Consider the following 25,568-nt stretch of genomic DNA (forward strand, 5'->3'; position numbering starts at 1 on the left):
AGGCATTTTGTCCGTCTTCCAGTCTCTAAGTTGATGTGAAAATAAAATGAGATGGTGACCGTAACAGTAGTATTACAGTCCTAAAAAAGCTCTTGCGCGCCATTTCAACATTATGATTTTATTTGCTTTATGCATGTAAAAAAAAAAAAGTCAACATTTGGTTGTAAAATAAATAAGATAACCTCCACTATTCCATCTTAAATTTGGTTTATTTACAAAAAAAAGAAGATCACTCTGACAATAAACAAACAGTTGTTGCTCTTGAATATATAATTGTCCAAAAGTGTGAGCAGGTTTATTTACTAGGCTCTGAAAGCAGAGCTTTTTGTCAGTTAACAGATCTGGAGCATTCAGCTGTGTGTTCACAGACTGCAAAAATAGGAAAAAAACATCAGCAATGGCCCCACAGATGCACATCCTGCTTCTCATCTGTATGAGTCATTTTACTATCTGCAGTGGCTTGCAAATCTATTAACCTCCCTTGAACATTTAGTCATGTAACAACCACAAGCTCCAATGTTTTTTATTGGGATTTTATGTGATTTTAATGTTGTTCACAATTGTGAAGTGGAAGAAAAATGAACATAATTTCAAATGAAAATCTAAAATCAAAATGTGATGTACATTTATATTCACCCAATTACTGTCAATCAATTAAAAAGTAATCAGATTAATCACACTCTGGCGCTGTGATTAATCACGACTAATCACTAAGCCTAATTTTTGTGATCTTGAAATATAAATATACACACAGTTGTGCAAACCCCTCTTGCTGCAGTCCAATTAAAACTCAAGCCATTATCAGATTTATTTTTTATTTATTTTTTATTTTTTTGGCAATAGAAAGCTGGTAATGTGGTCTCCCAGTACTAACAGCAACCAAGGGAACCTTATTTCACTACACATGCATACAAGTAGTTCCAAACATGTTCAAGTAAACATTAAAGCAAGACACCCTGGTGTACAATGAGCTGGGTAAAAACTGGGTAACTCCTATTAACCAGTTGTTAATAGGAGTTACCCATTAACAACCCAGTCCACAAATCCACACCATCTTTTTTTTTTCTTACTCTTACGCATGTCAGCAATTTAGAAACTTTTACACCACCACTTCACCTCCTTACCTTCTTTCATCACACAATAATCCTGATCCTGTGCACAGCGGTAAAAGTTCATCAAACTGTCTCTAAAAGAAAAGAATTAAGGTGATGCAATGACCTAGTTAAGGTTTAGACTCCTGCTGTGATGGGAACTTCAGATGTGAATATAAGATATGTGCATGAGAACCTCAATGAACTTAAGAGATGTTGTGGAAAACAAACAGAGCATAATTTAAACTGGAAGTAAAAACCTCCAGCGCAATGAGCCGTGTTTTCATTCACCTGTTTTTAACAAACAGGTCAAGAAAATGTATAAAATTTTGGAGCTGTAGACCTTGAATGCTGAATTTTAAGCCTGACAATATGCCATTCTGCTTCATCTGCTTTATTTTAACAGAAGGAAATGCCTGAAAGCAACTGTTCCCACAAGAACGAGTGCAGAGATGAATACATATCGGTCAGGTTTACACCTGAAGTAGACATTTCAGAAACAATATGAGAGAGGATGCATACACAGACATAAAACTTTGATCCTAATTAGGCCATCGGGCAGATGTTTGTGCAACACTTGATCCATAAACAACCGTATACTTAGATATAGAGACAAGAAGGAGAAACATATACGTAGAAGGGTGATGCATGGTGGGAGACAAGTTTTATCGTTTGTGTTAGGGAGGTGAAGAGTAACATTTTAGACAAGTTCACCTCTGAGGATATTTAATGGAAAAGCACATTGTGTACCACCTTGCAGCGGGAGAATGCGAACGCTGAAGTCCTCCAGTTGACTGAGAGCACTGATGAGATCCAGTTCCTCCTGGATGGCTGGAGGACAGTCGGTGATCAGTTGGAGACATGCCCTAAGGAAGAGAACAGTCAATCAATACAAAGGAAGTTACCTATAATAAATCAGATCACTGGATTGACTTGAGCTTTCTCTTGCTCCTCTACATGTTGCGGTGAACTGGCAGTCAGCTGTATGAAAAAAACGAGACATTTGGCTACTTCGAAATGTTTTCAATTGCAAAAAAACCCCGGCAATGTAGCAAAACTAAATGGGCGACACCTACCACACTAAAACTATTTTTTTATTGTACTGATATTACACTTCTCGCTATTTGTACATTTTACATTTTTGAAGAAATTAAACCAAGATTTGGTTCCAATTCAGACATTTTTTTCTTAATTTTTCTAGGGGTTTTGTTGCACGTTTTAGAACAATCTGTTCCCATCTCTGGTTTTTTGGGTCCATGTTTGCTTGTTCTATTGTTTTTACTGATTTTTTTTATTTGATTTTTTTATTTTACTGAACTCAGTGGACTGACTGTCCAAAAGGTGAAACATATTTTACAGCCAAAACTATGCAATATATTGGGAAAGGATGCATAATTGGCGAGATCTAGGTTTCAAGCAGGTGTCTACTGGGTGGCCACTGGAACAGATTATTTACCAACTATTATCAGCTTATTACACATGTCACCTTGTAAAGACCAGAAAAGAAAATGGTATACAAATCAACACAAGAAGCCCTTAAAATCTAAGTGAATTTCCTTACCAGGAATTCTACACCAAGTTTTTGTTTTCAGATCTAGATAAACAAATGTTACAGATAACATTAATAAGATAGTAATAATTACTTATTGCTTCGGCAGCAGCACAAGAAATAAATGTTGATGTCCTGTTCAAACCTGTTTATACCCAAACACAATAACATTTTTATTCAAGGTTTTCACCACATGAGGACTATACCCACTTATGTTCATTCAAACCTTACAAACTGATTAAAATTAAGGAGACTAAATGGATTTTCTTTATTCCAGTTAGCACTAAATACTATTAATCCTGAAGATTTCAGAGTTCAGCAGTGCAAACAGAAATGTGACGAGGTTTCTAAACTGGATTTATTTACAAAGTCTAGACTAATTTGACGGATCCACAACAGCAGAGTTTCTCTTGGAATACAATTCACACTCATTATCCTTAAGAGGATTATGCAGCATAGCACTTAGAATATAAAACAGTTTGCTGAATGAGCAAGTGAGCAAGATGCAAGTTTACTTTAGATATAAATAAACCAACAAGGTCTGGGACAGAAAAAAAACAAGGCAAAATGATAAATTTAACATACATTCCCAAGCTGAGAATACAGATCTTATATCTGTGTACATGGAGGGGATCGGCTTATCTTTTGTACGTGTGTAGTAATTTATCCAATAAAGAATAATGAGACCAAAACATTCTAAAAAATAAGTACTCAGTAGACTGCACACTCCACAAACTCTCCACACAGCTTCACCTGCTCTTTAAGCAAGATGAGGATTTTTCTGCCAGGAAGAAGAGGTTTGTCCTGGCAAGGATAGAAGCAAAAGAAAGAGCTGCAGATGGGTGAAAGAAAAACTCAAAAAGGACATGTTGATTATGTGCTTAGGTTGTGAAGGATTTTTAAATGTGTGCACTGACAGAGCCAATAAGAAACAGAAAAAAGTCTCATTGGTTTGTTCCACCTAAACTATCATTTTCAGATTCTTTTGTGCAACATTTAAAAAATATTTAACTTAATTATTCTATTCAATTTATCTTTGAAACAGAAGCAAAAATATTGACATATTCTTTCATGGAATAATGACGGACAATGCAGCAAACATTTTTTTCCTATTTTTTTCCCTGTATGTTTGTTTTCTTTATTTTTCCCCTCCTAACAAAAACAGAGATGAGTTTTCTCAAACACAACAGAGACGCTTTGCTGACAACAACTTAATGGTTGCTGAATTGTGTCTGACTTTTTTTCCGGAGTAGATTTTAACAGCTCTTTCTTTTATCTAAAGCACAACAGACAGTAAGTTGTTAGATCTGTTCTACACTGAAGATTAAGCAACAACATAAAAGAGAACAAAACGAGTTACAGAAATAAATCTAGTCTTAGAGGTTGTCAGTTAATTCAAGATTGAAAAGGGGGATTTTCTGTGTTCTTTGTAAGAACACACAGGGAAGTAAATTGTACAAACTGTACTCAAATTGTCAAAATTTTTAGATTTTGTTCACTACATCAAATACACACGAGGCCAACAAGTTTAAGTCTGGCCTTAATTTTTCTTTTTATACATACTTTATAGCTTGCTAACAGTGCAAAAAGGGTTTTTGCAAATTTCCATTAACGTTGCATTTAAGTGCATTTCAACAGATTACTTCATAATGGCTCTATGCAAATTTCTGCCATTAAGCAGTTAATTTTGTAATAAACAAGATTTCCGTCAGTCTCAAAACTCCCAAAATGTGCATCTGTACTATGTGAAGCTTTTATAATCACAAAAACACTGGCGGTTGATCTCTCTAGTAATACATACTAGTTAATACGGCTTCTTCTCCCTTTTACTCATATGCAACAAACACACGCACAGAAGCACATGCTCACATAGTGGGAGTGTTACAATAGATGATGCTGTCCAAGTGTGTGGAGGGGGGCCTCCGTATTAGTTACTATAAATGAATGACGACCCAATTACTGTCCCACTTCCCCACTAGGAACAGACGGTGAGATTAGACATCCAGCGGCCCCCCTCTAAGATCTGAAGCCAGCAAGAAACCCAAATACAAAATCTTCATGTAGCACACAACAGAAGATAAAATGAAAGCAGACACCAGCAGTGACTTTTTGCTGCTTCATTTTTTTAAAAGGGGATACAACAGAAAAAAAAAGTTCATACGGCACAACAAAAGCCAAAAGTACCACAATTAACATTAAATACAAAAATATATTTTAATATGTCAATTGCAAATAAAAAAGGAAATAACATTTTGTAACTACAACAATTTGTCCAATAATACACACTTACATTAGTACGTAAGTGTGTCAATATCTAAATAATCTAAAAAAATATATGCATTTACAATGTTGTGTAGCTCTATAGTGAAAATTGATCCATTAAACTGTCACTAACATCTGATTGGTTAACCTCATAGTAAGTCAATTTAAGGACAATTATTTTTGATTAAAGCAGTATTAGTCCTGCCCAAAGATAATGACACGGTGTGTCTGATAGAGCAAATAAATTAATGTATTACACCATGCAACCACTAATATCTTATATAATAAGTACAGTGAACCCTCGTTTTTCGCGGGGGTTGCGTTCCGAAAAGAACCCATGATAGGCGAATCCGTGAAGTAGTTACCTTTATTTTTTTACAATTATTATGCAGCATAATTAAATACTCTACATTGAAACCAAAGAACAAAGCCTGTTTTCAGGCCTAAGCATTTTTTTAACAAATAGAATGCTTTCTTACAAATAACTACAGTGAAATAATCACTGTAATCATCAATATGAAGTACAGTAGGAGAAATTGTGACTCGCGTATTTCACTGTTCCGCTGACAGTGACGCTGCGGCCTGACTCCGTCTTTCTAGTGTCTTTTTCTTCCGAAGCCTGTAGTGCAGGTGTGTTTTTTCGAGAGAAGAACATAGTTATCGGTAGTTATTGTCGCTCTTTTTTCTTCTGGGCAAAAATATTTGCCAAAATTTACCAAGCTGTATATTTAAATACCGTAACGTTATTGGCACACAGAAGCAGTGCGGAGACTGTTTAGCCAATCAGGACGCAGAATACAATGCACTGTGAAAAAAAACTGCACAAAAAACCCCGCAAAGCATCGAGGCCGTGAAAGGTGAACCGTGTTATAGAAAGGGTTCAATGTATTTCTATTCATCTACACATAATATAATTCATGACACATTAAGGTAACTATATAGAGATTTGCTTAATTTAATAATTTTTGCCATCTCTGAACCTCTATGACAACACAAAAGATGGCATTAAAAACGGGCTCATACTTCAAAATTTGAATTGTTGCACTTGAATTACGTCTAATTCATGCCAAGTAAGAATTGGCTAAAGAGTTATTTTTTAAGTGGCCATTTTATATGGAAATACAGCTACTCCTACTCTTCCTTACCTGGCCAGCCCCATGCAGGGATCTGTTAGTGCTGTGGAGGAGTTGAAGTACTCCCTGGCAGCAGCCAAAACCAACTCCAAGCTGCTGTTGTAGGCCACCTTCAAAGCACAACCTTTCCCCCGGAAAGACAAGCTAACGGGAACATCCTGGTTCACCTGGAAACATGAATAAAAATACAGCAAGATCAATGAGTATGGAAATTTATTATAAGCAGCTTAATGATTGGAGAACCCAGTAGGGGTAGCAGGACCGTGTCAAAGTAAGTTTTATTCAACATACCGTGGAGCAATGCATAAGCTGCCCTGCCAGGCGTATGTTCTCCACACGGCTTGAGCACAGCAGGGACTCAACAAAAATCTGCCAGAGTCAGAAAATATAAGGAGAAGTGATGCGGAAATTACATCCGTCTTTGTTGAATGAGAAGTGTAAATTTCAGTGTTCAGGGTATTAAACTACAAGATTTAGCACAAGCACTAAGTGGGGTATTTTTTTGTGAATTTACTGCTTGTTGATACCTGATAACATGTCTCTGATTTTAGGCAAGTGTAAACGTTCTGCTGCATATCAAGCAGGTCCTGCAGGAGAGCTCTCCACACTGAATCACTGACTGGAGGGTTCCTGAATGCAACACACAAATATTCAACATATTCAGACATTTGTTGTACCCGTTTCACATTCATGAATACATTTTATTCTGAGCTCATACTTGCGGCCGGTGTGACGGCACAGCTTGACCATTAGTTGGTGGGCCTCCTCCTTACTGTTCTGGCTGTTCTTCACGTATGAGATGGGCTTCTGGAGGCCATGCTTCTCCAAAACTTCCACCACACTGCCAAGCAAACAATATCAGGTTTACAAAAAAATTATACATTCAAAAGCTTAGAGAAATAGATCTCTTTTTTAACATAAAGTCACTCATCACTTCCTTCTACAGACAGCATTTTAGGAAGGCACCAAAGACCATGTCCTTTGAATTCCAGACCCAGTCAATTTGTGCTACTTTTTAAATTTTAGCTAAAACTGACTATCAAAATCAGAATGTAGTGCTGCTGAAGAAAATTGATAAATTAAACTAACCTTTACTTTCTCTTCTGCACTCTATCAGGTGTAATATTTTATTTCAATTCAAATTTTAAATCAAGTTCAATTTTGAGGCTCAATTTTCCAAAGTACTAATTTTTTCCTTATTTTTCATACTTTTAAACATCTGAAAAATACAATAAGTTCCATACTTTTCCAGACTTTAACACTGTGTAGAAACCCTGATGCAATGTTGACCTTATTTCCACCGAAGATGTAATGAACTGTAATATCTGCAATTGACATCCTACGAAATCAAGTTTCTCCACATTTCTGTTAGAAGCATTGTGTATTTATAATCTACCATTTTTAGTCTAATGAGTAAAAATAAATCAAGGGATTTTACGAGTTACAATACCTTAACAAACAACAAAGCCACACAAACATTTTCCTATAGTGTATTTAATAAAGAAGTAATAATGACGAGAAGAAGTCACAGTTGGAAAAGCCAAACTAAATAAAGAACAAAGACAACAAAATAAAACCAGCACAATCCACAGGAAGACGGGTAGAATCTAAGCTGTTCATTATTTTGGCAGCACAGAGTCATTTGTAAGACACAGTGCAGATGGAGAAACCACAGTTCTAGTCAGAAGAACAACATGATAAAGTGCATGTCACAGAGACAGCACTGATTTGTAAGTGTGTGTTTGTGTGCAACACACACTGACAGCTGTTTTATGTGACCAAGGGAGAGGCTAGGTGTTGGTGACGGATTAGCGTGGCACCCCTTCCTGTCTCAACAGGGTCGTGTTGCTACAGATGTTCGATCTCCATCGCAGCTCATTAACATAGCAAACAGGTGCCTGTGAATGTGTGAGGGCTTGTACTTGTAATGCATGTGTGTGAGTGAAAGAAAAACAGCAAGGCTTGAAAATTACAGCTCTGTGAGGGTAATGTGCAAGTTAGTGGCAGTGACAGCAACTGTAGCCAGTCTTTATTATGGTAGTCATCGGAGGGCAAACTTGGCATTTGCTGCTTGATTCATCTGTGGTGTGACTCACAGAACTTCAGCATGGCACGGCAATAAACACAATCAGCAAGCTCCCTGAGGTATCCCTGAGGTTGTTGATTCTTGCATATAAACTATGTAAAGGATAAACTGAGCTTCAACATTAGCTTTCTCACAGCTAGTTCATTCCCTTCTTTATTATCACCCTATTTATTGGGATTCCTATCAGGCTACTGCCCTCTTCCCGGCTTCATCATTATCCCCCATCTTCACCTTCATCATTACTGTTTTTCCAAGTGCATTCATGGGAGCCACAGGGAGGAAAAAAGAGAAAAAACGCAATAGATCCAACGCTTGGGGCGTTTTTAACCCACTGGGAATGTCGATGATCCTTTGATACGGAGTGAGTGAGTGAGTGAGCTGAGTGTGCATCTGTGTCTCCTCTTTTTTGGTGGTTGCTATGAAGTCAAAATGCTAAATTCTTTATCAATTTGTCTACATTGATAGTTTCCCAAGTAATAGATCACTAATGATAGAACAGAAACACCTTACAAGTTGTTAAGGGAATTTTAAATAGCAGCTGTGGAAGAGATTAGGATAAAGAACGATAGGCAATCCTGTTTTGTTCAATTAAAAATTCCAAATATATACAAAAAAATTAAATGTAAAACGAAATTTAAATTGGAATTGAAATTTGCATAAATTTGAAATTATCTTAGCACTACTGCATAATTACATATTTCCTGATTTCAGACATGGAAATATGTCTACCATGATCTAAAAGATTGAACACAGCAGAAAGGAAAAGGCTGTGCAAATTATGATATATAACTTTTAGAGCCTGTAGATACATACTGTTAAACTAATCTATTCCTACATCAGCAAAGTGAACAAAAACAGAGGTGATAGATAAAGAGCAAATATACCTTAGATGCTTTTCAAGTTTGTCCACTTTGTCATGGAGTGATCCTGTGATGTCTGTCTCTGGTCTGTAAAGCAATAAAACAGAAAAAAAGGTTTTTAGTCAGTAAAATGGAGCACACAATAAACAGTAGATTGCATAATAAAGATGTACACTTTGGGTTTATAAATCTCCATCAATTCCCTACCAAAAATACATCTCTATTGATGCTTTAGCTTGAGGCAAAGCATTCTGGACTAGGTTGGCCTGTTCCCCTACAGAGAACATGATATAATAAACCATGTGTAAATGTGTATTTCTACCCCACCAAACACAAACAAAATCTTGACATTTTAACCCATTTCTCTGCTTTCTTCTTTTTAGCTCTGACTTTTAGCCCTCCACATCTACTTTTCCTGCAATTTATGTCCCTGATTCACTAATGTCTTGTTCATTCCTACGTTTTACTCTAGCCAAGAGGAAAGGCAAATTATGTTCTTCTTAGAAGATTTAGACTTAATTAGCCAGAGTCACAGATTAGAAAACCTGAGCTAGAGCAGCTAAGTAACAGTTTCTATCTTGGTTCACAAAGGTGCATCATTCTATGTAGGTCAGGGAGCTTAATAAGTTAGAAAAATCCCTCCCAGGAGAAAAGTTAAGTTTAGGTTTTTGCACATACACTCTGGCCTCACAAATTCTTCTAATCTAAATGCCACAGAATATAAGTCCCTAAAGGAGGGTGAGCCATTTTCTCCATTGTAAAAGTACTATAAAATGAATTTAAATAATTGTATAGCAATACTATAACAAAACATTTCTGATCAATATTTATTCCACAACTGGTCAAATTCCAGTATAGCTGAAGTAATATAAAACATTAACATCTCAAAATATAATTGCTGTAAACACTTAAAAACTGCTCTGCTTTACAGCATCATCTTCTTTTGTTACTTAACCACTCATCTTTCTGAATAGTTAAACATAACAGAGAAAAATTAAAATAGATGAAGGCTTTATTAATTGACTTAGTTTTTTTTCATAGACAGTTAACAATTGGAACTCTGCCAAGTGTGGTTCAAAGTCAGGTATCTTGGCTGTTTTGGTGACAAACATGTGGTAATGTCAATAGGACAGTGCTATGATGTGTGTTTCAGGAGAAATTTATACAAAAAATTGGCATACTGAATCATATTTAGACTGACAACTGATCATGTGACTTAGTCCTGGTAAAGTTTGAGCTTCAAAATTTCAGCCAGTGCTCTTAGATTGAGTTGATGGTAATTCATACCATTTGTGGTTCAAGTTTTCCATTTTAACAAGATTGGATTTGATTTAAAAATGCAAATTTTTGCTTCCAATGTTAACACCACTGTTATTATGCAAGTTATCATTGAGGTTAGAGAGTCAATAATTGACAGCAAACTATAATTTTAACATTTGCAATGTTAAAATTATTAATTCCTTTTAAACTGCTTATTATGTTTTCTCCAAGCTTAAATAAATGTTATTAGCATTTTATGGGACAGACCAAGACAAGGTAGTGTATAATTATGAAGAAGTGGGGAAATTATTATTGTTTAAAGGGTTAACAAAGCTCTGCTGATTTAAAACTATCAAATAAAAATCTAATAAAAAAAAACATGAAAGTTTGTAGCTGTAATGTATCATAATGTGAGAAAGTTTAAAGGGGTGTAACGATCTTTGTGAGGCAATCTACTAGATATCAAATAATTCTTATTCATCAACAGGTCAAAGTGGATATTTGTAGCAAATCTGACAAAACTCTCCAAAGGATTGTTCCAAATATTACACTCATGTATAGAACACCAAAACAAGCCCCCTGGCCAAAGCAGTCACTTTTCATAAAAATAAATGCAATAAATTTGGTCTGATTATCATAATATTAAACACTGATTAAAAGAGACCCCTGCTCCAAACCAATTCTAGTGCCTCTTGTTTCAGTGCAGTTATTCCCTGTGGCGAGTGTGCAATAGAAAAGCATAAACTCACAGCATGGAGTGCCACAGTGGAGCTAAATTGAGACAGATGAAAAGAGCAAAATGTGCAACTGTTGAAAGTTCAGATTCCCGTCATGCAGCCACCTGAGTACTGTCACAATGGTAATTTATTTCTACAATCAAGGCTGATTTTTTGAACAATTTCATTTGATTTCAGCTATTCAAGGAGTCCACATGTCCACTTTATCAATGATTTTCTCTCTTAAGACCACTCAGTCACTTTTAAATGTGCTGCAAACCCACACAGTCTCATGGGAAACTCACCAGGCTGGCCCTCATGTCATATGCAATAAAATGCGCAACTTAAGAGGCGTGCAGAGAAAAAGATTGAGCAAAGGAAAAGGGTAGGAAATAATATTCGAACTGTAGCAGGGTTGACTGATGGCTCTTTGGAGCGCAAGTCAGACTTATAAGCGGGAAAAAGGAGGAAAATATAGGCTCAAAGGAAGGGGAAACAGAAACACAGGGGGTACTTGGATTTATTTATAGGTCCAAGGAGAGCTGGGAGGCTGGAATGAAAGGAGAGATGGTGTGGGAATTGGGATTATTGTATTTTTGTGGACAAGGCAGTGATTGACTTCTTAACATCCTGAAACCACGGTTAACAAAATCAAGATGAAGATCAACGTTGTCATTTTCAGAGCAGTAAATATCTAACCAGCTGACTTTGGGTGTCAGTGCATGGTGATGTGTGTATGTCTGACCCATAGCCCCTTTGGGGAAGACACTCCAGAATGTCGTAACAGAGGCTGAGCTGGTCGTCTCTCTCACAGTTGTAGATGCACTCCAAGGCTACCTCCATCAGCTGGTCTGGGTCTCCAATAATCTTCAGCTGGCACTGAAGAAGATGACAAAGGAGTCTGCATGTCGTTGTGCATCCATAATTAATTTACCTTAAAGCTAAAGCAACAGTCTTTCTTTATATCACATATGTGCATGATTTGTACCTTCTATAAAACACAAAAAGCCTGTCCATGCCAGTGGCTTATGGCTTATCATTTATAACACGACCAAAAGCATCGCCCCTGGCATAAACCAACCACAGCATGTGTGTGAGTTTTGGGATACTTACGACAGGTTTAGAGTGCTGGAAAATGATCAGAGGGAGAGTGAGGTCTTGCTGGCCCAGGCTGACCAGGTAGTTTGTAAGCAGAGACTTGGCAGCGCCTTCGCTGTGTCCCTCACAGCGGTGCAAGAATGGCACCATCCACTGGACGGCATCTTTCTCGTAGCGCTCAGGATTCGACTGTAAACGACAAGAAACAGTCAGAAGATTTTATTCATTGGTTTTCCTTAATAATAGGACAAAAATATACATAAGTTAACCATAAGAAAGTTAAAGATTTGCTGATTCAAAACAATGCACAACTCATTTATTGCATTAAGAATAGCTAAAATCTATATAATCAGTCACTGATGATGGTTCTTTATGATCAGGGTCCAATATTACACAATGTCCAGAATAAATTTTTCAGTTTTATTTTAATAAATAGCACAAGTACAAACAAAACACTAAGATACAAAGTTAAGGCAGATGTTTGTACAGTGGTCATGATTTGAGTACATAACCTGCTGAATGGACAGAAAGTGACCTATGGCTGCATGAACAAACGTGACAGAGAGATAGAGGGACAAACAGACAGCTTTATGAATGGATGATTGGATGCATGGACAGATAGACTGAAGGTTGAATGGATGGAGGGATAGATAAAAGGATGGACACAGATGAATATATGGTCAAAGGGACAAACTGATGTCTTCACAGATTAATTGATGATTGGATAGATGGAAGACAGACAAACTGATAGATGGATGAACGGACAGATGTTTTTCCATACTTCATAAAATGATGAAACCTAAAAAATAAGCTTTGATCAAGTCCCATATTTCCCCCTTACTGTGTAGTAACCCTGTAAGAAATCAGTTGGATGTCTCTGATCCTTTTCATGTTGGTGAAATATTTACAACAAATAAGATGTTTAAGATTGTGTGATGGAAAAGAATATGAGCATTTTTTTTCTCCTCTCCAGGGGGTCTTTTGTGAGTTCTAGTGTCCCTTATATGAAAGTAGGCTGACAGGAAAGGGGGAAGAGGAGAGGGGGGAAGACATATGGCAAATATCGTCGGATCTGGGAATCGAACCGTGTCGAGGACTCAAGGCCTCCAAACGTGGGTCCCGCTATCCCCTACGCCACCACGGCAGGCCCCAGAATATGAGCATTTTAGCACTGGTTTGCATGTATATCATGATTGCCGTAGTTTTACTTTTCTGGACATAGTGGAGCACTTCAAACAGCCTTTACATAAAACATAGGCGTGCAATTAAACCTGAACGTAAACTATAATTACTGCAGTATGTGGGTAGTGCAATGGTGTGCAACCGTAGATGCTAAGCTCTTCAGAGAGCCTTGCACTCACCTTGCGACAACCCTGACTCCCAATGTGCCGATGAGAACATATTCGCAGAAAAAAAATGAGATTCAAAAACAAAATTAGATCACAAACTCAAGCTTACACACCCACACACGTTTTGCTTCGCTGTGCTGTGTCTCTGAAAAGAAAGACATCAGACACCAGCAGAGAGGGAGATGTAATCTAGCCAGTTTGGTAAACAGTTACAACATACACACACACACACACACACTCATATATCCGATGAGAGCCCAAAGGGAGTTCCAGTCAAACAGCATGTATTAGTGCAGTCAACAACATTTGCTGGCTGCCTGCCTGTGTGGCAGATCCCATTGCCAATGGTCCTTACAGGCTAAAGCTGGCAGTTATTAGCTACAATTTACAGGACAGCTCATATCATGTACTCCAAGGGGACTTGTAACTGTAGTACTTGCAATAGAATAGCTTTCATAGCTCTCTTGCTGCGGTTGGAAAGCAAGTTTGTATCATTAAATGTCGGGGATTTCAGGAATTTGTGGCCATCATTAAATATATTTTCAAAGTCAGAAACTTTTTCTTTTTCCGTTGTGAACAATGAAGTCTAGTTTAGATGATTTTAGAAGTTTATTAACATTGAATATGTTTTAGTTCTTATTTTGAACTGCATAATATATTATACTTTCATGTCAACTATAAGAACATGCACTAAGTCATCTCCTACGATGATTTAGCGCAACCAAAACGAGAGTATTCATTTTGAATCAAGGCTCCTTCATTATTAATCTAATCACAATAAAAAGAGAAATTCAGGCCTACTTTTCACTTTAAAATATATTATAAAAAAGAGCCCCCACCAGGAAAAATGTCACTCACGTTTTTCATAAGCAGGCGCAGTTTGTCAATGTCCCCGAGCTGCTGCAAATCTTTAAGTGTCAGGCTGAGTTCACATGATGCCTCATACACCAGCGTTTCCATGGTGACCAAGTCATCAGCCAGGAGCTCCAGCCCCGGGATCTCCCGCTCCTTCCCCAGCCTTACCAGTGACAAGGAGCAGTCCACCTGACAGGGACAAGAAATGAAAATGGAGAAGAAAGAGCAAAAGTAAAATTAATTCAGATGGTGAGAAAAGCATGAAATTAAACATTTTAATTAATTTGTAGATTAGGAATTAGTATAAAAATAAAACACAGTCCTTCAAAATTGAAAGACATAGCAGAAAGTGTAATATTAATATGTATTCGGCATTTTTCATTCTGATATCCTTCAATAACATCCAGAGCAAGCAATTCCTTTCAGAAATTTCCCAATTAGTAAATACAGTGCACTTGTGAATAACTCAATCTCTGTAATATTCCAGCTGCACTGTGAAGGCCTCTGAGAACGTTAGCGCACAAACAGCATCATAAAGAAATGGCAACACAGTAGACAGATTAGGGATAAAGTTGTAAAGACGTTTAAAATAGAGTTAGGATATAAAGCTTAGAAGATTTTAAAGAGCACTGTTCAACCCAGTGTTAAAAAGGAAACTTTAACAACTACTGAAAGAAAGCCTTCATCCAAATCATGAAGTGTAGAGGAAAAACTAATATCCATTCTAAGAGTACTTGAGGAGCTAATTTGCAAATAAGAACATGCAAGAAAAATTATTCTCTAGATATGCAGACATGGCTAATATGCTCCCAAGTACTTGCAGCTATAAATGCAGCAGAATGTGTCTTTGACAAGGTAATAACTTGCGGGAGAAGGAATACAAACGGAGACATGCACAAAGTGTAAATGAGCTGTGATTAACCGCGTTTCTAGTCAAATTTCTCTCATCACACCCAGGCCTGATCACTGCCAGACCTCTAGAATAAGGAAGAACCATAAACAGAACTACAAACAAAAAAAGAGAACTAACATCTAAAGCACTGCAGGGCTCACTCTTTTCACTTATAGTAAATGTTAATGTCCTTGCTGACAAGAAACACAAAGCAGTTATGGCACAATCTGTACTAAGGGGAAATGGCCTATTTTCCGTAGAGACAGATTGGTTAGGACAGTTTTTTTTTCCACAGAATAAATGCACTCTTCATTTGGATACTCCATTTTTTATTTACTCACGTTATCTTTACCTGAAAATAAAACTTCTTTTACGATATACAAAATATTCAATGATCCAGCAAAAAAGACAAAGTTGTGAGATTTGCTGTACTGTATTTCTTGGCACTGTATATCAGAGTACTTTTTGTCAAATGTTATAAATATTGGAATTCATTCATTAGTGCAGTCGCTGTACGACAATGCATTTTCATTAGCAGTTTTGTGTCTCTGCACAATGTTGGTCACAATTGGACAGTGACTATAGTGAATATAGAGGGTGTAGGTAGCAATGTAACAGGTCAATAAAAAGACACTCCTGAGGTTACTGAAGTAGGACACAGAAAAAGCAACGGTATCCCAGCCAATCCTAGACCAAGTAAAACCCATCAGTCTTTGCTAATATCCAATCATTATTCGTTCCACAATAAAGCAGACAATTTGGGCTTCCTGCTATTCGGATCAATATAATTCCATCCAGAAGAGCAACCAATCAATATTGGACCACCTATACACTGGCAGCATGCCCGACCAATCGATGCGGACCTACCTGTGGATGTCGGCCAATCAATAGCAGATGCCACTGGGCCTCTGGGTGATGATTGCTTTCTACATTCCTTTAAAGCAGAGCTTCTTTGGCAAAGCGTCTTACACAGAGACATAAGCACACTCACATACTACAACCTACTACTTATTTCAGCATATTTCTACTGGACAAGTAATTTCATATATTTCCTTGCTGAATGTACATTCTTGCAAACAAACAGAGGCCTCATGAGAAACTCAACCAGCTTGACTCAGAGCTGGACTGATTGGATGCAGAAAGAGAGAGAGAGAGAGATGACTATTGATCTACAGTAAATGTGTGAAAAGATCCTCCAGAGAGGGATTTCCCTGTCTCATTGTTGACAGGTCAGATTTCAAAATAAGCATCTAGGTTTAAAACTGATTTTTAAAATTCCCTCTTAATGAGACACTAGACACAGTGAAAGAGTGACCAAAGTCTTCTCTGGTAGGAAGGAGCGCACAATCCTTACTGCATGTCAGCTGGATGAAAGACAAATTTATTGATTTGAAAATACTTCCTCTCACAAAACTAAGGCCCAGTGCACACATAGCCAAGTATTTTTAAAATAATGCAGCAAAGATATTTATTTCAATAACATAATGTCGTCCACACCCGATTGGTTTAAGAAGTGTTCATTCACACAAACCAACTGAAATCGACTACTGAGCCATAGTGTAATTCAGCAACAAATAAATGTGACGTTTATTTGTTGAAGACTGTCGTACGTTTACCTCCAAATCTCCAATCTCCACATGCAAACAAGGAGAATCCTCAAACCTTCACTTTGGCTGGAAGTTTTAGTATCAATCATTTTTAGCGCTATTAAACAAATGTTACGTGCAGATGAAAGGATCAATCTTCTTTTCTGACAAGTCTTAAAAATAGATTTTTGAAAGATTTAATTTCTTTTACTTAAGTGAATCCTTACTGCATACATTACTGAAAGGAAAATAAGTTGACTAAATTATTATTATTTTATCAACATCACCACTACTACAAAGGGATTCAATTTAAAAAGCAAGAACTGACAATCCATTTAATCAAGCAGTTTATCATAACAGCTTCATAGTCCTGATTACATTTGGACATAGTTTATCAATCTCCTATTCTTCTCCAGGATACATTTTCAAGTCTTGGTCAGAGTATGTCAGTAAAATTATCAGATTTCTGAATGTCTACTATACTAGCACACTAACACACTAGCTAAATGCAGGGGTGGTACAGCTAATTAACTTGTTTTTAATCAGCTTGTTTAATATCAGTGCAAGTCTGTAAACATCACAAAGGCCAAATGAAAAATATTTGATGCAGTAAGCCCCTCATAACTACGACTATATTGTTTAGTTAAAATGTCAATGCCAGAGCAAGTAATGGTATAGCTCTAACTACAAAAATTTATATATTATTAAATCTGAAGAAAGAATTGTTTCTTTGTTTAGTTTTAAATAAAAATAATTGAATCATTTAATGCATTTCTCACAAAATTCTTATTCAACATGGTACTTCCATCATATCATAAGCATCTCCCAATCAGCCCATGCCTAAATCTAACATTTTAATTATGACCCCATCTCCGCCTCTGTTATCATTATTGATTAAGTATTATCATCCATCTTCAGTCTTTTCTTTGTCTCTCCATTATCTCCCTTTCGTAAGTTCTCTATGATCCTCCAGCTCAATTGAAGCCTCCTTTTTCCCTCATCCTTATCCAATCTTAGTCTTTTCTTTCAGACATCAGTCTCAAATTCTCAACTCTGCTCAATTTCTGACCCACTCGTCGTCTTCTCTTTCCCTCCCACTTTCTAATAGAAGTCTTCAGCAGTCACTATAGCTGGCCTCTCTTTGAACTCCCTGCCTGGGCATCTGCTTTCCCTGTAAACCAGCAACCCCCTTTCTCATTTCTGTTTTTCAAAAGGCATCCCCTTATTTTGGGCAATTTTGTTGCAAGTGCAACCACCACTTGTTTTTAATATAATTTCTTTCCACCTCTTCAACCCCATATAAGTGGTAATTTTCTTCACACAGAGCTCTTTCCATGAGATTGCTTTCTTTTTTCTATCGAAGCATCTGTCGGTGTTGGCCTCTCTTCACTTTGTGTTTGTAATGCGCTAACCTAGTGGGAAATGCTGCATTGGCCCTGCACTTATCTGCGTTTTTTCTTTCTTGTTTTACACTCTCATGTTATGCTTTTGAAGCTTGTTTCTCTATATGAGTCATGTTGTCAATCCCTCCCCCTTCAGCATCTTGGTAGCCAACTCTCTATGACTGCTTCACAACACTCCAGCTTCCCCTGATGTCGCTCCTTTTTAATCAAGCCCCATTTTATCTACACTAAATCCTTCTCCCAAGCATCAACAGCAGCCTGATTATGAAGGGGAAAAAAATGCATCGCCTTGCAAAAGCATGTATATCATTAAAACTTTTCACTTTTTGTCACATCACAATCACAAATGTCAATGTATTTTATTGGGATTTTATTTGATAAGCAAACACAAAATAGGCTAAAACTTAAGTGATACAGTAATTTATATTCAGTGGCAAGAAGAAACCCATTTTGGAGGGATCAAAGCACAAAAAGTTTTTTTTGGGAGTTTGACACGACTCATCTGTGGGGCACACAGAAAATATGTTAAAATAGGGGCTCTCTTTTCAACAACATAGAAAAGACTACATGAGGAAGTGCACTAACACCACTCCTCAGCCTGAACACACCTTCTCCCCGGTGATACATGGTGGTGGTGGCACCAACATTCCCTCTATTTATCAATGGAAAGATAAATAAAGCTAAATAAAAAAAGGTATTCCTCTAAGAATGAGGTGAAAGATCACTTTCCAGCAGGAAACAACTCTAAATATTCAGCAAGAGCTACAACTGCATCTATCTAATTAGGTCAATTAGATAGATCCAATTGGATAGACTGGATCTATCTAATTGGATAAATTAGATAGATCCAGTCAAAGTGCAAACCTAATTCCAACTGAAATTTTAATTGGATGTTAGAATCAAAGATATCTACGGTCAGGTAGAGTGGTACATTCATTGTGTTAATGAAGAAGAAAAGCATGAATGATAAAAACGACTGTTGATTGCAGTTGGTATTATCAATGTGACATTCAACAATAATATTGTGATTTCATGTCTTTCGTACTATCATGCAGATCTAGTTCGTAGATAAACAAAACTGGTAGAAATATACCACAAAGGAAAGAGAGGCAAGAAGACTTGCTTCTGTAATTACAATAAAATTGATCAATGAGAATTATTTTTGACAAATGCATGTCACACTTTAGGTTTCTATTTGAAAAAAGAAAAAAAAAGATAAACTATGCATCATTTTAGCTTCACTTCACAACTACGAAATATTTGGTGTTGCTATGTGACATGAAACCTTTATGAAACAAAGGTTTCTGATGCATCTGGAAAAGTTCAAATGGTATGAATACTTTTACAAAGGAATGAAATACCAGAATTTTTAGGATCTATGTCACTTCAACACATGTGAGAAAAAGTGTGAAGGCACAGAAGATATGAGGAGCAAGGCGAGTCTCAAGAGACTCCTGGAGTAACGTGTTAAGGAGCAAGAGAAGATGAGTTCTAATTAAAAAGAAACAAGGGAGAGAATGAAAGGGAAAGCTGGTGTGATTCCTGGAGATTAACAAAGCCTAGGATTTTTTTTTTTTCAGACCCTTTAAGTTTCCCTCTCTCTAGTGCATGATGAAAGCAACAATTCCCCAGGTCTCACAAAAATGAGCAATGGACCCCCAAATCTCTATTCCTCCATCCTCCTTGAGCTGAAGGAAAGGAATGAAATAGAGAAATGAAGGGGAACAATATGACTTCTACCTAGTTAGTCCTTTCACAAAGATAAAGAGAGTGCTCTGACATTTTTGATCCATCACTGTGAAGGAGGTAAAAAGGGGACAGGGTTGCAGTTTAGATGGTGTGGGTGGAGACAGTGGGCAGCTCCAGCGTTTATATCCCATTACTCCTCTAAACAAGTCCTATCAAGTCCTATTTTACAGCCCCGGCATCAGAGCACAGATGACAGAAGCTTTGGTTTCTCTTCATTAAAAGTCCATATGGCCAATATGATAATAACTGTCACAGACAGGATCAAAGTGACCTTGACTGATGGAGGTTGGCAACATCTCTTCTGCATTATGAATCCACGCTCATCACACTTTTCTGCCCTCAATTATCTAAAAGTAGTGTGCAACAGCAATTATCTTTCCAATAGCCAGACTTCCATTAATTGCTTTCTGCTGCTGCCCTGCTGTAAGTCACAATAAAGCAGAGGGAACCTGAAAAGAGTAATCAACGGGGTGCACAAGATGTTTCATGTTAATGGGAGAAAATACCTGCAGTCTGAGCTGATTTCATTCCCAACAAGGGACAAGAAAATGTTTTCAAACTGAAAGTGAGAGCAACTGGAAATGAAATCCTTCAACTGTTCGACATCCAAAGCTAAAAGCCCTTTTGGTGAAGCGTTTTACACTCACTACTGTAGATATCTGTTTGCACAAAAGAGTTTTTGGTTTCCATCTACAGATGAAAGAAAGCTCTAAGAGGTGGCTATACTTGTGGCAATTAGGCTAAAAGGTTACATCTGCTAAATATGAAATGTGGAAATATACAATAAGCATGTAGATATGAGCATAATATAAAGTAAACAGAAAATACACACCTTTGTACCCATTCATATAACCTATACCCTATAACAATGATCTTAAGTAATCCATTTCTGCTTGAAGTTTTTTCGTTTTTAAGGTCACTGTGGAAAAAAAGTTTCACCACCTTTTCTTTAAAACGTTGCTTTAGTTCATTGAGACTTGATATACTTTTACAACGCTCTTGTAAGGTGCTGGAGAATCATTTTAATCTGGTCAAGGTCTGGACTTTTACTAGGCCATTTCAAGATCTTAATTCTTTATCTTCTTGTTCATTTTACTGGAAATCTTCAGTGATTTTTGGGATCATTGTCAAGCTGTATGACCAGTTTAGCCTAAACTGTAGCTGACAGACAGATGGCCTCACATTTCACTTTAGAATACTTTAGCATACACAGGCACTGGAAGGTACAAAACTATTCCAAATCATCATCTCTACATCATTAGGCTCAACAGTGATATAAGAGGTTCTGCTGTTTTTTCCAATGTTCATACCTGTCTGGAGGTGGAGTCGATGTCCTGGGCTCTGCTCCGGTACCAGTCAGATAGAAGCTCAATGGACGGTGTGGCTGTACGAAATCTTTGCAACTCTGGAGAATCCTCATATAGGAAACCGTCATCATCAAACAAGCTTTGGTCCAGAACCGCTCTAGATAATTGAAAGGGGAGTTTTTATTTATGTAAATCATTACATCCTTACATCCAGTCAAATTAGTTACTAACTAAAAGGGCATTGACTAGAATCAGACTCTTTTTAACTTGATTGGTCAATCAAAAGCTCATGAAAACTATCAGCAGACAATAGCAAGATTTAATGTATTACAGAATGTATTATTTTTATCCATTTGAGCTTTGTCTATCATGTCCATTTTTGTAATGTTGCCCAATTCTATTATGGAACATGCTGAGTTTAGAAATCAAAGCACTGCTGTTAACATTTCACAAACTGATGAGGTAGTATGCATGACATGGTAAAGAAGTCAAACATTAGCATTTAGAGTTGATACCAAAGCAATAAAATATCTCCTTATCTCAAGAAATAAGATAAAGCATTGATGGAGGAAAGAATACCAGCATAAAAACGTTATTTTTATTATCTAAACAAAAATGAAACGCCAGGACACATTTCCAAATAGGCAATAATCTATATTGCCTCTCTACACCAAAGAGTAATAAAACTGTGCCTGAAAAGTAAAATTGTAAATGAAGCTGCCTCCCTCATAAAAGACAGCAAATGGCACAAATTGGCAGCACAACAGGATTCAGCATTAGTCTGATATGGGTCTATTTAACATTTGGATAATAGGATGTCATGTTTTGTCTCACATAATGATACCAGCACAAGCATCTGGCCTTTATGGAACAGGAATTATTACAATTTTGCAATGTGGATGGGAGGCTTTTTGTTAATATATGGGCAGATCATATAATTACACATTAAACCCTATGGTCTGAATGTTGGAGTTTAATATGTTTAAATTTGAAAGGCTAAAAATCAGTTAGTGTTAATGTAAAGTATTTACCTGCACTCCTCTGCCTCACACCAGTCCATCTCTCTGTGTCTTTGCTCCTCCCAAGGGATCAACGCCAACTCCCCTCTTTCATCCGTACTGTAACGGAAAGAGGGATTAGGGAACAGCATCCACAAATGCAAATTTCAAATTACATAACTGAACAAACCAGCTTATCAGGACAACCATAAACCACCTGCAGTGCTGTGAAAAAGCATGTGGACCCTTAAAGGGAACTTTTGTTTTTGACAACCTGAATAAATAAAAAAAGCAGTTTATGAATCATGATTTCATTTATTAAGGTAAAAAAGCTTTGCAAAACAAACCCGGACCTAAGTGGAAAAAATAACTGCCAACTTCAATGCAGTCTAAATCAACTGGTTAAACATTTTTTTCGGTTCAGTTGCACTAACTACAATCATACCTGATTACTGGTAGACATGTGAAACTGACAACTATACTGCCAAAACATTGGATCATAGCAGCTACAACAATTTCAACTCTTCAGAGAAGGTGTAGGATTGTGTTAATGATTCTTTAACCTTATATGCTGGAGCTGATGAGTCCCAAAAAAATAAATTCTCATGCAAAAAGCATAAAAATGCCTACACACAGCGACTTCCATGGTGAAGAAAAGTGCATTTCTTTCTGTTATCTACTCCTCTGTGGACAGAGAAAATATGTACTGTGGCTGTAAACTCCAAGAGATAGTGCAGCTACAAATCATCTTCGGTGCCGTTAAAGGCCGAGTGCACACGCGCTGCAGCAGTTTTATTAGCACTGCTATAAATTCTATCCAATCACAAAAATACATGAAAAGAAAGTAGCAGGTGTGATTTATGTTGACTTGAAAAAATTAGTGTCAGAGATTCATAACAACACTACAGCAGCGCAAATTCATCCAAATTTGGAGAAGGGACCAAACCTAATATTACGTTTATTAAGGACTTAATAAACTTGAGCAAATTCATTCTATTTTACTTACTACCTGGTCTTTTTTCTTCATTAACGACAGCTCTGTTACAGCGAGCAGAGTAAATATTGGTGAGCAGGTTCAGATATCAATAAGAGGAATAAATCATTCTGAATCCACAGCTCTGATCTACTTCACATCCGGGGAGCAGGGCAGCAGGGGTGAGGCGAGGATGCAAAGCATTTTAACTCTTTGGATTTGTTGTGAAAACAATTTCAAACTACAAATAAACTTTTTCGACACCAATGTTTCTCAAAGTCCCCACAAAGACCTGATCGATATTAGAGAAGAACACTATATTCACCCTCCCTCCCCTTGTTTCAATGAAGCAAGACTTCAGTGTATAGAGTGAGCCCCAGACAGATGGTGTGAGCGCGCTCCGTCTGCTGCAGTGTGGGTGTGAGTGCTGAAGGAGCAGCAGTTGGTGCTCACAAGCTGAGGGAAATGGAAAACTGGCCCACAGCGGCAGCTCCATGATGGATGCCCACTGCAGAGCCACAACCGCCTGACCTCCATACAAACTCAAGACATGCCTAATATAAAAAAGAAAGGCTGTACAGAACTGTGTGAGTGTGTCTGGGCATGCGTGTAGATGGAAACCAGAAAGACAATTACTCCTGCATGGTAAAAGTCATGAATCCAGAAGACCGTTTCCGTTTTTATATATATAAATGTTTCTTTGTTAAAAATGTGTTTGACTACTGTTTACTGTAGCAGCCTCATACAGTCTTTAAGCACAAATGTTCTATACAATAAAAACACAATAAAACTAAGGTCAGACAATCCCGACATGGGACAAAACACACCTGACAATTGCATCCTTGATACTAAAATGATTCAACTAGCCTATCGTTTATATTTTGCTGTAAACATGCAGAGCACCTTGCCAAATATTCATAATTTTTGCACTTGCATTTTGTCAAAAACAATGTAGTTTAAATGCATTTTATGAGATAGATCAACACAATGCAATTCAGAATTCTGAAGTGAAAGGACAAAAATTCATCTTATATTTGTTTTAGAAATATCTAAAATGTTTGTCATGCATACATTATCAATATGTTGTAGTGCCAAATGTTACTGCAGTTAAAGCGCCAAGCTCTGCATACATAGACTGATATTTTTTGGAGCAAAAAGCTCAAGCTAAGTCAGCCTGGATGGAGCGCATCTGTGTCCATCTTTTTTGGGGGCACAGATTCTAAACAAGATTTAGGCCTAAACTTTGACTGGACCATTCTAACACATAATTAGGCTTTGATCTAAACCATTTCATGTCTTGGAAGGTGAATGTCTGCTTAAGTATCAACATTGTTACAGTCTCAAACAGATTGTATTCCTTGACAGTTGTGTATTTAGCTCCATCCATCTTCCCAGAGTATCCCCCAAACATGATGCTGTGCATCAAAAGTGTACCTTTGTTCTAATATGACCAGAACACCTTCTTCTTAAACATGTTTGCTATGTCCCCTACATGGATTGTGGCACTCTGTAAATGAGACTTCTTAGAATGTTCTTGTCAGTATACGATAGTTTTAAATTTTAATTTCTTGTCTGTAAACTGAAGCAAACTTTATACCTGTTAATCCAGCTAAGCATGTCTTTTTAACAAATTTGTCTGTCCTCTGGCGCACCATTTAAATCCTACTGTCACTAATTTGGCTTTTAAAATGGATAGTGATTTTAGGTTTGACAGTAAAGCGAGAGCAGTGGTGAAATCCGGCTTTCTGCTGCTGAGGCAACTGGCCAAAATTAAACCCATCCTGTCAAAAGATGATTTGGAAACAGTAATCCATGCTTTTGTTGCAATTTTGTTGGATTATTGTTACTGGCTGTTCCTTGGTGATAGCCAGTCATCCTTGTCACGTCTTTAACTGGTGCAAAATGCAGCCACCCAGCTTTTAGATGGTACATTGAGAAGGGAGCATATTATTCCTTCTACAATGGCTGCCTGTCAATTTTAGAGTTAATTTTACAATTCTTTAATTTGTTTTTAAAGCCTTAAGTGGTGTTATCCCACACCACCTCTCTGAGCTGCTGCACTTGCACACGCTGTCTTCATCTCATTGCCATAATAAAATAGACAGGTCTCTTCCAATGATAATTTTAAATGTAGTCTAAAGAACCAGCTCTTTGGTTTGGACTATGACCATGTATAAAATGTTACTTTTATTAGGATTGTATTGATTTGTTGACTTTTATTTTCTGCAATGTAAGTATGCATTTTAATTTGTGTACTTTATTGTGTTTTATATTTTTACTCTTCCACATTTTATCCTTAGCACTTTGGTTTGCGTTTACAGTTTTAGAAATAAAGTTGGCTTCCTTTATTGATCAACTTGTTTCTGCAATACAGAATTGCATTTTCCTTACAGAAGCTACC

The 25,568-nt window shown here is 37.1% G+C and overlaps 1 protein-coding gene across 1 annotated transcript in view; it reads right to left on the minus strand.

Moving 5' to 3' along the window:
- The window catches only part of nbas (neuroblastoma amplified sequence), a 163,040-nt gene that overhangs the window by 98,386 nt on the left and 39,086 nt on the right, over positions 1 to 25,568 (minus strand). The window contains exons 22-32 of the mRNA XM_014469212.2: positions 22,228 to 22,314; positions 21,200 to 21,353; positions 14,263 to 14,448; positions 12,071 to 12,244; positions 11,703 to 11,836; positions 9,006 to 9,068; positions 6,754 to 6,876; positions 6,563 to 6,665; positions 6,327 to 6,404; positions 6,048 to 6,202; positions 1,845 to 1,957 (exon numbers count right to left, since the gene is read on the minus strand). Coding sequence (XP_014324698.1) covers positions 1,845 to 1,957; positions 6,048 to 6,202; positions 6,327 to 6,404; positions 6,563 to 6,665; positions 6,754 to 6,876; positions 9,006 to 9,068; positions 11,703 to 11,836; positions 12,071 to 12,244; positions 14,263 to 14,448; positions 21,200 to 21,353; positions 22,228 to 22,314 — 1,370 coding nt within the window. The remainder of the gene's footprint in view (positions 1 to 1,844; positions 1,958 to 6,047; positions 6,203 to 6,326; positions 6,405 to 6,562; positions 6,666 to 6,753; positions 6,877 to 9,005; positions 9,069 to 11,702; positions 11,837 to 12,070; positions 12,245 to 14,262; positions 14,449 to 21,199; positions 21,354 to 22,227; positions 22,315 to 25,568) is intronic.

The sequence above is a fragment of the Xiphophorus maculatus genome, chromosome 15 (assembly GCF_002775205.1).
Source record: "Xiphophorus maculatus strain JP 163 A chromosome 15, X_maculatus-5.0-male, whole genome shotgun sequence".
NCBI classification, from domain to species: domain Eukaryota; kingdom Metazoa; phylum Chordata; class Actinopteri; order Cyprinodontiformes; family Poeciliidae; genus Xiphophorus; species Xiphophorus maculatus.